Source organism: Mesoplodon bidens (genome assembly GCF_964165515.1).
Source record: "Mesoplodon bidens genome assembly, chromosome: 6".
NCBI lineage: Eukaryota > Metazoa > Chordata > Mammalia > Artiodactyla > Ziphiidae > Mesoplodon > Mesoplodon bidens.
Window position 1 is genome coordinate 53,245,596 of NC_138162.1, and position 12,134 is coordinate 53,257,729.

At 42.7% G+C, this 12,134-nt stretch overlaps 1 protein-coding gene across 1 annotated transcript in view; it reads right to left on the bottom strand.

Annotated features, from left to right (window-relative positions):
- Window positions 1-4,627: 4,627 nt before the first annotated feature.
- The window catches only part of LOC308618412 (angiopoietin-1 receptor-like), a 110,982-nt gene continuing 103,475 nt past the window's right edge, over window positions 4,628-12,134 (bottom strand). Inside the window, exons 19-23 of the mRNA XM_081236212.1 lie at window positions 10,120-10,190; window positions 9,111-9,151; window positions 8,126-8,222; window positions 6,483-6,582; window positions 4,628-5,634 (exon numbers count right to left, since the gene is read on the bottom strand). Of these exons, the coding sequence (XP_081092338.1) occupies window positions 5,560-5,634; window positions 6,483-6,582; window positions 8,126-8,222; window positions 9,111-9,151; window positions 10,120-10,190 (384 nt within the window). The 3' untranslated portion in view covers window positions 4,628-5,559. The remainder of the gene's footprint in view (window positions 5,635-6,482; window positions 6,583-8,125; window positions 8,223-9,110; window positions 9,152-10,119; window positions 10,191-12,134) is intronic.

Genomic DNA, 12,134 nt, shown 5'->3' on the forward strand with positions numbered 1-12,134 from the left:
TTCCTTATTCTTTGGGAAGAACGTCTAAAGAGTTTTCCTCTTTCCTTTGACAGTTAATTCATACTTCAATTGTGGACACGACAGTTGTGTTTCCTCATCGGCTAGGCTTGCCTCACAAAAGATCCCTTAAAAGTCTAGTGGCCGACTACCTGCGGAGAATCATTCAGGATGATGGTAAGAGCCTGCTTGTTCGTGATAAATATCAGGATCCTAAGTCTGACTTGAGTAAACCATGAGGTTCATGGTAAAGGTCTACTGTTTGAAATGCTGCCCTGTGGGTTCTCTTCTTGGGTAGAGAATCCCAAAGCTTCTGCTTAAGTAAAAAGTGTTCCATGCTCACTGCCTGGTATAGTCCTAGATGTTCCACAGGCATCAAAATAGCAATTAAACTGAGACTGGTGACCACATCATGGTTCAGCAAGTTGCCTGACCTTGGAATTCATGCATAAAACTTTTGTTGGGGCTTCCGTGGTGGCGCAGTGGTTGAGAGTCCGCCTGCCGATGCAGGGGACACGGGTTCGTGCCCCGGTCCGAGAGGATCCCACATGCCGCGGAGCGGCTGGGCCCGTGAACCATGGCCGCTGAGCCTGCGCATCCGGAGCCTGTGCTCCGCAATGGGAGAGGCCACAACAGTGAGAGGCCTGCGTATCTCAAAAAAAAAAAAAAAAAACTTTTGTTGGTGTAGATCTAATTCCATTCTAAATTTTGCTGTGTACCTCCTTTCATATGTGATTTTCGTTAAGCCTAAAGAGATTCTAAAATTGTTTGGGTCCAAGTTCTCTCACCCAGGGTAAATAGTGTGCATTGCGTAAGAAGAAGTATAGCTCAAATTCAATACATTCATGCGTGCACTTGCTCTGTAGTGGATTGGTACAGAGGTTTTGCTCTCAGAACTTTTTTTTCTTTTTGGTTTTTCTGATGAAAAATACCCAACATTAAACAAGTTAACCTAATACAACAAGTACAGCCACCAACTATCCTGTTATGGCATTGTGATATGCATGAGATATGTGTCTGGCTTGGAATGGAGGTTAGTTACTCTGTACATTTCATGTATACCCATATAGGCCCCACTTTTGCACAAGAGGGAGAAGAAAGTTAATTTTGAGTATGTTAAAATTATGTTATAATGCTGTATGTTTCTACAGATGCTCCGCTGATCATGCCATTTATTGTACAAAATACAGATTTTACTTTATGGTCTTTACTCTTTCATTCTCTGTTTATTAGACACTACGCAATACCATCTTGCAGAAAATCTTTAATTTACATTATCTGCTTTGTTAAAAATATTCATATCTCAAATTCCCAGAAAATGCTCTTATCAAATTTGTAATGTGTTCTACTGAAAACAATCTGGAACCATGGACACAAAAATATTTCACCTAACAAAAAATACCCTATGTAAAACAAAATCTTCGAAAAGCTATATAATACCACAGTTCTCTCAGAATAACACAAGTAAACAATAATATACCATTTTAGAATTGTGGTCCATATGATTTTTCTCATTTAATCTCGGATGTCATTTATTATTTTCACCAGAACTGTAGGCTTGATATTTTGGGTAGATTTCATCTACTTTTTAAAACCATGTCATTTTGTATCTAAGGTCACTCTTTGTCTGGAGAGGTGTACTTTTTCTAGCGTCCCTTATTTCTGGCTTCTTTTTTTTTTAATTTTTTAATTTTTTTATTATTATTATTATTTTTTTTTTTTGCAGTACACGGGCCTCTCACTGCTGTGACTTCTCCCGTTGCGGAGCACAGGCTCCGGACGTGCAGGCTCAGCGGCCATGGCTCACAGGCCCAGCCGCTCCGCGGCATGGGGGATCCTCCCGGACCGGGGCATGAACCCGTGTCCCCTGCATCAGCAGGCGGACTCTCAACCACTGCGCCACCAGGGAAGCCCATTTCTGGCTTCTTGTCAGATCTCTGTCGTTCAGTGGTACCTGTCACTTTGTTGTTGTATCTCCCTGGAAACGAGGTTCATGGAGAAAGTACTGATGTGCTATCCAGTCATAGCAATGTAGTGACCACATGACTGAGGACAGGTTACATAGAGAAAGGGAGATGCTTGTTCATCTGGATTTATGTAAAACATTTCTAAAGCAACCAGTAGGGGTTGTCCTAGGTATGAAATAATGAAATATTGATAAGTGGCCAGTGGTAATTTTGTTTCAAACTCAAGACTTCGTTTTGAGACCATCCGTGGGTAACAGCACAGAGTTGTCTATGTCTAATGTGCTATTTTATATTCTATACTATTTGAAGGTCACAATTCAAGTGAAAATGCAACCGCCTGCATGGAACTGGTACTCTGGAAGGTAAAAGACGACCTGAAAGGAAAGAAGTAACCACTTTGCCCAAGAATATCTTAAACCTCTGCATTGCTTCCGTGACTACTTGGCCTCCACTGCTGGCAGTAGAGTTTGGTCTATAATATCATGAGGTTTCTCCATGCTTTCAAAGAGAAGAGGAGAAGGACAAGCACTGTTGAGGTCTATTTATTACATTTTAAAGGTTAAATTTCCACAGTGATTTCTAAAGTTGTGACTGGGGACGAGCGGGGGAAGGAATTAAGTTTTCTGGAATTTGACTCATCTTTGTAGGCAGTGTACAAATAACAGTGGAAGATGGTTTGAAGTTGAAGTAATGGGTCCAGGACTTTCACAAAGGTCGTTTCTCAGGTTACTTAAATTCCTTTTTCTCTCTAAATACTTAGAACCATTATGCTGCTTGGAGATAGAAACATCTTTACCTAACAAAATTGTAAGTTTTCTTTAGATCATCTATATAGAAACAGAAGTGGAGATTTTCCTCACAAACTATATGGAAGTAAATGTAAACTTTTCAGTGTACTATTAACATAAAAGTTCTGGTCATTTGGCTACTGTGTAATGTGTTTTTAATCTAACTGGTGTATTCTTACTTGATATCAACAACTCACTGATTTTTTTTTTTAAGGCAGTGTCCTATGGCTCTTCTAAACACACTGAAATCTAATCTATATACCCAGTACTGGAATTGTCTAATTCCTTTAAGGCGTTGGTTCTTTCCTTCTTAATTGCTTTTTGATGATGTGGAAACTGGCCCATGGAAATGACATGACTTTATTCAATTTGACTATCGACCTTTGAGTAAGTATGAATCTTTAATATTAATGCTGTTAACATGCTACAAAACTACAAAGGTTTCTCTGCCAATGGTAGGGATGAGACCCAGAGCTGTCAATCGTATGGTCTCCGTGCCAGGAGTAAATTCAAGTTGATGGTGATGATGTGCCCTCAGTAAGAACACCTCAGGTTTGCTGCTTTGGTACTTTGAATTTACAAGTAAATCTTAAGTATCACTGAATTCGTTTTTCTTTTTTCTTTTTAATTATTTATTTTTGGCTGCATTGGGTCTTTGTTGCTGTGCGCGGGTTTTCTTTAGTTGCTGCAGGCGGGGGCTACTCTTCGTTGTTTGCGGTGTGCGGGCGTCTCATTGCGGTGTCTTCTCTTGCTGCAGAGCACGGGCTCTAGGCGCGCAGGCTTCAGTAGTTGTCGCGCACAGGCTTAGTTGCTCCACAGCATGTGGGATCTTCCCAGACCAGGGCTCGAACCCATGTCCCCTGCATTGGCAGGCGGGTTCTTATCCACTCTGCCACCAGGGAAGTCCAGTTCCTTTTTCTTGATACCGTAAGTACTTCCTTAGTCATCTCTTATACTTGACATGAAGTAAATTTGTAATGATGTAAATTTAAAGTATTTTAAATATATGTAATCAAGAAGGTCAGGCTGCTATAGAAAAAGCAGCTGTTATTATGTATTCCAAAGCCACATGCAAAATTTGAAGACATTATCTACATTTTTCAGATCATCCTTGTTCTTGTTCAGTTCCATGTACATGCAAACCAAGAGCTGTCAGGAGTATCTCCACAACATTTGGGTAAAAAGCAAAATGGAACTATTCACATATATATACATATATACACATCTATCTATACATATATATGTATATATATGTATATATAGTGTATATGTATATATAAATAGTGTATATATATATATATATATATAGTTTATATATATATGTGTGTGTATATATATGTGTGTGTGTGTATATATATATATATGTGTGTATATATATATATATATATATTTGGACCTACTTTCAATGGCTCTTCATTTGAGCCCCTACTTAGTTGATGCAATAAACGCTGCGACAGCCGTCTTGCTTTTGTTTTGTCTCCACTGCATATGCTGTTGTGGATGAAGAGCGTTTGGGACAAATACAATTTCCTGGTCATTGTTTCTGATGCATAAAGTTGAGCAGATGGCAGGAATATGGAACATTATGCGGTATGGCGAACTGTTAACATTGCAGCACAATTAAAAGGGATTCTAGTTCTAAGCCCTCAGTTCACATGGGAATACTACCAGAGGTGCAAGAAAACAGATTAGACAGTAGGATACTTCTGGAAGACATTTCTAATCTTGTGAGCTTGAGATACGTCTGGTGGCATATACCCACCAACTGCTCTCTGCATATTACCAACAAGGTAGAGGATGATAATTTAAGGTGTTTTTCTCAAAAGTATAATACAGACATTTGGCAATACCTATGAGACACATTCCTGGACAAAATGTGGGTAGGCAAGACATTTATTCACTTACTATATGATCTCAGTGTAGCATGTGCCTACAGTATAAATGGTAAACTCACAAATGATCAAAACTAAAACTTTTTACAATGTGTAATACAGGTAGGGATGTTAATCTGATATGATGTCACATGTCTCCCAAATATAACTAACTAACTCCAAGCTTCCTATTTTAATTTCTTAATAAACACATCAATGTTATCAAAGAAACTAAAACTAAATCCTATTAATTGATCAAACTTATACTTCTCTCAAAGTTCTTAGGCATCTAAGGAACGAGATTTAAATCTGTTTTTCAGGGTTAGCATTCTGGACTGACTTGTGGGCTCTGGAAACACCTGACAAAGTTGTCAAATTATGAAATGAAATTGGGGTGGCTTCCACAGGTGAGGGGGAAATTTTAGAGATAGAAGAAGCTCTTTTATATTGCTTAGGTACAGACTTAAATCCATGTCCTGTAAGAATTCATACATTTCCCCTACTTTTCTCACCTGTGCTATCAGGGTCAGGTTTACAATATTTTCTTCTACACAGCAAGACATAACATCCAATATATAGGTAAATATCAAAAATATCTGGGACAATAATGAGTTATGCACTACAGTAATTGTACTCTCACACCTTCCTGTAAAGTCCATGTTTTTAGAAAAATATATTATTGCATATGAAACCACAGGCATTCTGATTCCAGCACATTCTTACTCAAAATAGTATATATACAGTCCTAATAGAGGGTACTATAGATTCACACACAGGGGTCTTACGGTGAATGTCCCAGACAGACAGCAATCTATATACACGTCCATATTCTATGTCACCTCTCTTGACAGAGACTTGCTTGCTTGGCATCAAGTTCTCAAGGGTCTCTCATGCTGGTGAAGCGAAAACGGAATATACAGCTGAAGATGGTCTGTCCTAGGCTGCTTCTTCGGCAGAACAGTCGATTCCTGCGTAGGTAAACTTCTCATAAAGCGTGGTATTCACGTAGGTCTAGAAGAACAAGAGTGGTTCAGAGACACAAACTGGCTCAGTCCTGCCTCTGCCAGGGGCAGTTACAGTAATACCCCAGTTTCCTTAGCTTGTTTCAACTCAGATGCGGATACTTGGGGGGTAGTTTTCTATCCTTATTCCCTCTGTTGTGTTTAACAACTTTCTTCCTGAAAAGCATCCCCTGACTTCTGCAAGTAGGATTGCTTCCTCTCACCTGTTTCAGTCTCCGGCTTCTCTTTCTCATGGTCTCTCACTGGTCCCTCCTGACACGCCCCACATCCTCTAAGGCCCCTTCCTCTGTCTGCTTCTCACCTCCTGCTGTGTGACCTCACCCACATCTTTGGTTTAATTACCAACTGGGTTTTGATGACGTTCAACATCTACTTCCCTAACCTAGATTTGTCTTTCGAACCTCAGGTCTGTATAGTCAACTACTTTCTAGAAATTTTGATAGAATGCCTGACCCTCCCCATAGTAACCTGTAGACCACGCTATGTTGTCTACCTGCTGTTTGTCCTTGGGCAAGTCACTTTTCACCCTTCTACGTCTGTTTCTTCCTCTATAAAATTAAAGGGTCAGGCTGTATGACTGATGAGATTTAAGATTGCTTCTAGCTCGAATAAGCCAGTTGTATATGTTGTGCTACTGTGTGTGACTGTATCTTATATAGGAATCTTATGTCCTCCAAAATTGTAACTTCCTCAAAGTTGGGTCCACATCCTTATGTCCCTCTAGCACCTAGGGTCATGCTCAGGAGAACCTGTTGACTTGTATCAACTTTTTATTAACCACAATAGACACATGAGGAATTCCACTTAAAGAACCCCTGCTTTGATCTCCATACTCACCTTTCGTTCTTCTAACATCCTGTTTAAGGACACCAGGATCTGGGCAAATGAGGGCCTTTCATAAGGCTTCTCCCGCCAGCATTGTCTCATGAGATCATACCTTTTGAAAACAGTGAAAGGGTTAAGTCTACAACTGTGCTTCAGGCCTGCGCACAGCCAGGTGTAGGGTATGGCAAAAAAGAGAATGTAGCCACCCAACGCATGGTCATCACGCTTAGCCAGCAAAAGACAAAAGTACGGCACCTAGGAAGATTCTGTTAGGCCTCCCATCTCCCCATCCAAGTCCCCTTTCTTCTCCCACTAGATCTAGTGCCTGCTTTAGTTACCACTCCCATGGGATCTTGGTCTCAGCTATTCTGATTATCTGGAAAGAACTGAGTTACATGTCTAGGGCAGCATGTCCCTTGGAATACCACACCTCTCAAAATGTCAGGGTTTTATTTTTTTTAAATGGCCCCATGCTCAAATAAATTTGCAAAATGCCACCCATGGCATCTTCCTCTTAGGGATCGACCCAGAAAAATCTTGAGAAGTCATTCCATTAAAAACAAGCTACCTTTTTAACCAGGTTTAACCTAGAAGCTTCCCAGACATAACTGATCACAGAACTCTGTGTCATTTATTTACGTCTCACACTTTCCACCTAGCTTAGGAAGTGCTGGTCTAAGTCAGTACTTTCTCAAATGTGGCCAGAACTACTTGTTAAAATGCAGATTCCTGGGACGCACCCTAGATGTATAGAATCATGTCTGGGAATGGGGCTCAAGATTTCACATGCTGACCAGGTGACTCAGGGGACCTGTAGTGCACAGAGGGCTCTCAACCATCAGCCTGGGGTGTTAGAGATTCTATCAATAGAACAGTTTGTACTTTAACAGAAGTTTCATAAGGGCTGAAAATATCACTCCTTATGGAATGAATCTCAAAAGATGACATTTTAGGGACTTTGTCCAATGATGGTTCAGGTACATCCAGGTTTTCCCAGGATGGTCTAGTTTTATATCTCTTGTACCATAACAATAACAGCACCCTATTTCACTCTTAGAAGTGGCTTGGTTTGGATGATAAATTACTTGCTCAGCCTAGAGCCTTGCACTCTTCAAATCATGCCAGTTAGGCAGCAACTACATTGGTTAGTTCTGGGAATGGCAACATCGCTAAAGATAATCATTATTCCCCTGAGAAGAATACTTATTCCTGGAAAATAATCCTCATAGAAGTAAGATTTTATGAAGAAAAATCTGTCTTTCTTAATATAACAGCTCTGAAATCTCTGTCCCCAAAGTTAGTCTCAAGGTTTCATACATTTAATTCATGGATAATTTCATGAATTTATTTCAGATCTTTTCTGCCTTTGTTGCCCTTTCTCCTTTCAACCTTAAGATTCAACCAAGAATCATCACCTTAAATTCCTCCTGGATTTCTATGCCTAGAAAGCTGTTATTCCCTGCCCATTGCATCACAGTCTTAGTTTCAAGAACCCCCTTGTTTCTGACTATATGGGGTGTGCATGTGTGCGTGCGTGTGTGCACATATAGGTAAACATACGTGTATGTATCAGATAGCTCCTTCACTAGAGTCAGTCCAAGAAAGGTACAGGGAGAAAGTCAGGATAAAATGGCCCCGGGTGAGGCCTGACTTACACCTCATCATCACAGTTTAGCGGCTTCTCCAATCTGTAGCCCTGGGGCAGCTTCTCGTAGAGTTCTGCACACGTCATCCCACAGTAAGGGGTGCCACCTGGAAGACAGGAAACGGTGCACCCTAAGCCCCCTCGGATGCAGAAGTCAGCATCTCCTGCCCTGAGGCTATACAGCCAAGGGGCTGGGAGAAAGACGGGGTGTGTCAAGCGATGCTGAGCACCCGTGGTGATCTTCCTCCGGAGCAAGCCTACCGCACATCACAGCTGGACTTCGGCTACAGACCGTGCTTTCGTGCGGCCACTCCTTAGTGCAGAGATCCACCACAGTCTCCTTCCTTCTGGTGCTATTCCTCTTCCCCAAGTCTGTCTACACACAGCACGTCTATTGTACCAATGACATGGATCTTTTTCCTAATTGGAAGTCTGTATTTATGTTATGCAATTCCTATTTTATCTATCAATGTTAATTAGAAAAGCAATACATGTTTACTGTGGAAAATACAAAAAATAATGCAGAAAAAAACTACATTTTAAAAAATCCTTCTGTGTGGTCCTCCCAGTTTTTTTCATGTGTAATATTTATAAAACCGGGATTATGGGAATTTTTTCTGGTTTTTGGCATGCACATTTTCACGTGGTATTAAATGGCCTTAGAAAATGTGACTTTTCATAATATACTGTCTTCAAGTTGTAGAAGTAAACTTATGACAGCTCTGTGACATCTGTGCACAAGCAGAGACAACTCAGAATGAAGTTCTTGACCACCAGGTTATTAGTATTAAATATGACATTAAACACAGGGCTTTCATAAAGAGAACCATGGGAATAAACACACTCAAACATGGAAACCCGTAAGGTTCTTTTCCCAAGTGGCGTCTGTTGGCACTGAGTACACGTTACCCATGAGATTATACGGTAAAGGAGTCCGGGAGGGGCCCACTCGCTTTGCCTAGAGCCTCACCTGGTAGGTAGACATGGATACTCACCTAAGCTAACAATCTCCCATAGTAACACGCCATAGGACCATCTGCAGAGGAACAAAAGAGAAACCAATAACCAGCACGTATGTTGCCCAGTCAACTTTCTGCCCAGAAAGCCAGGGCGACTAAGCCTAGGTCAGAAAAGGAAAAGTTACATGTCTGTTTCCTAGGCTAGGGCCTTGCACACAGCATGCATTTATCTCCTCTTCGGCCAGTGGAAGGATTATAACAGGGAAAGAGTGTTAGCTCTGCCAGAGCTCCCACTCGCTTTAGGTAGCGAATGCAAGGTGGAAAGCTGGAAAGCAGGAGATTCTAAGCCAGACAGACCTATGTCAGATCCCATCTCTGCCACCTGATACTTGTGTGACCTGAGACAAGTGACTAGAACTCCTGAGGCCTCTTAGTGTATTCTTCCAAAAGTGAGGACACCAATTTCTTAAAGTTATGCAGAGATGATGTGAGATAACATATAAAGGCACACACTGAAGACACAGGAACACTCGGGGCCTCAGTTCTTCCTCCTGAAAAGAGGGAACCTGAGCAAGAGGGCTCAGGCCTCAATCCCAACCCTTCCTTCCCCCGCCAGCCTGAGACTTGTCATGCAGGCTGCAAGCAGAGATGGTTCCCACTGTGTCTGTCTGCTTTCCATCCCTGCCACCTCTGATCCCCAGCAGCTACTGTGGGGCCACCTCCTCTGATCTAGGTCCTCGTGCTGAGGTCAGTCTGGGGAGTGGAGCCATGGGAAGGCTGGGATGCCCCTTGCTCCTCTGGAGATGAGGGATTCACCACTTGAGGTCACTCCTCGACATGCAGAAAGAAACCCAAAGCCTGCCACCAGGGAAAACTGTCCCCTCTGTGGCTTCATTTAGTCTGTGATTTCCTGGGATTAGTGATTAGCTTTATTCCCCAGACGGATACAATATTTCTGCTTCTCTTTAAAACCTCTGTCAAATGGATATTTTTCTGGGACAAAAAAAGAAAAAAAAATCCCTCAGCAGTGAGAGGCTTTACTTACACGTCACTGTTGGTTGTATACACGCTGTAATTTAGTGACTCGATCGCCATCCAGCGCACGGGGAGCCGTCCCTGGAGAGAACGAGGTGAGATGCCGCTTAGGCTGGACAGGGCCCCTTCCCAAGGCTCGCCGCTGGCGTGAAGCTGGGACTCACCCAAGTCCCCGGGGAGGTCCCCAGACAGAAGGCGTGGCAGACTCAGGAACTGTTTTGCACATGTCCCACCCACAAGTGTGCTTTTAAATTCAAAGACTTGCAAATTGTGTGAGTCCCACTTACCTCAAGGGGCCCCTACCACAGTTTCACATAAAGAAAAATAACGATGTGTGCAGACGTGTGTGTGTGGATGTGTGTGTCCTTTCGCTAGTCACTCAGTTATTCCCTTTGTGGCTGTCAGAGGCACTCAGAGGTGTGAAAGGAGAGACAGGCCTAGGAAGTAAGCTGTAATGCAGGAAAGGCTAAAGTGATGGGAGGAGACCGCGTGTGCCTGGAGGGGATTGTGCAGGAGTTTCCAGAGGAGGGGACACATGAGTTCGGTTCTGTAAGATGTGTAGGCACCATCAGGTGTATGGGGGAGGAAAGAGCATTTCAGGCCAAAGGGAAGAGTATGCCCGTGATTCACAGAGAAGGTGATGACTTCTAGCCAGTGCCACGTGCATTGGGTTTGGAGACAGGATGAGAGACACTTGCCCACCCTTTGGGTGCCTGGCCCCGACTCCCTCCAGGTTTGCCCCATTTCTTGGCTTATTGAGTCCAGGCTGGGGAAAATGAGATGTGGACTGGAAAATGTGAAGTTTGACTTCTGAGTTTTATTCCTAGTTTCCTCAAATTTGCTATGAATTTGGGTTCCTTTCCTCTCGACCCACCCCAGGAATACATGAACCCTACTGAGAGATGGATCCCTCCCTCCCAGAGATCTGTCCAAGCTCTAACAGTGGCATTTCAGCTTACATTAGCCAGTGGGTGGGGCAAAATCAGGAGTATTTAGGGGATCTTTCTCAGCCCCCCTCAAAACCAGAGCAGGCATTCTCCCAGACTCCCCTTCCATGAGACCAGCCCCGACCTGGATCCCAAGGATTATTCCTGAATGTGAAATTCTCTCCCAGTTCTGTATTTACTGGCACTATTTTGAAGCTCTTTCTGACCATAAATCCCAAATGGTTGTCCTGTACTTTAAGGTTTAAATATAAAAGTATCCTTTCTCAAAAAAGATCCATGGTTGCTAGGGGTGGGGTCGGATCTGGGGTCTGAATAGGCAGAAAACAGGATTTTTAGGGCGGTGAAAATGTGTAAGATACCATAATGAAGGACATAGGTCCTTATAAATTTCTCCAAACCCATAGAATGTACAACACTGGGAGTGAGCTTTGATGTAAACTATAAACTTTGGGTGATTATGGCATGTCAATGCAGGTCCATTGGCTGTAACAAAGGTACCTCTGTGGCAGAGGATGTTGATGATGGGGGAGGGTATGCATGTGTGGGGTAGGGAGTATATGGGAAATCGCTGTGCCTTCCTCTCCATTTTGTTGTGAACCTAAAACTGCTCTAAAAAAAAATAGTCTTCTTTTAAAAAAGGATCCTTTCTCACATCTACATCTTCAGTGTTCTCCTCAACATCCACGCCTCCCTTCTCTCTATGTCCACCCCACCCCATCTGTCACCTGTTTTTCTCTCTTCCCCTTCACAGCTATGGAACGGAAAGAGTTGTCTCCATTTCCTGTTGGGTCTTTGCTCTCATTTACTCCCAACCAGCTGACCTCTGACCTCGTACCTCCTAATGACTGATTTCCATGCACACTTCTTCCTTTCTGTTTTATTTGACTGCTTTTGGATCTGCCCACATGTGTCTGTCCCTACTGCTATCACCTTGGTGCAGGCCACCATCATCTCCTGCCTGATGAAACCACCACCTCTCCACGGATCTCCCAGCCTCTAGTTTCACCCCGATGACCTGTTCTCCACACCACAATCACTCTAAATGGCAAGTACAACCATGTGGTTCCCTTCCTTAAAG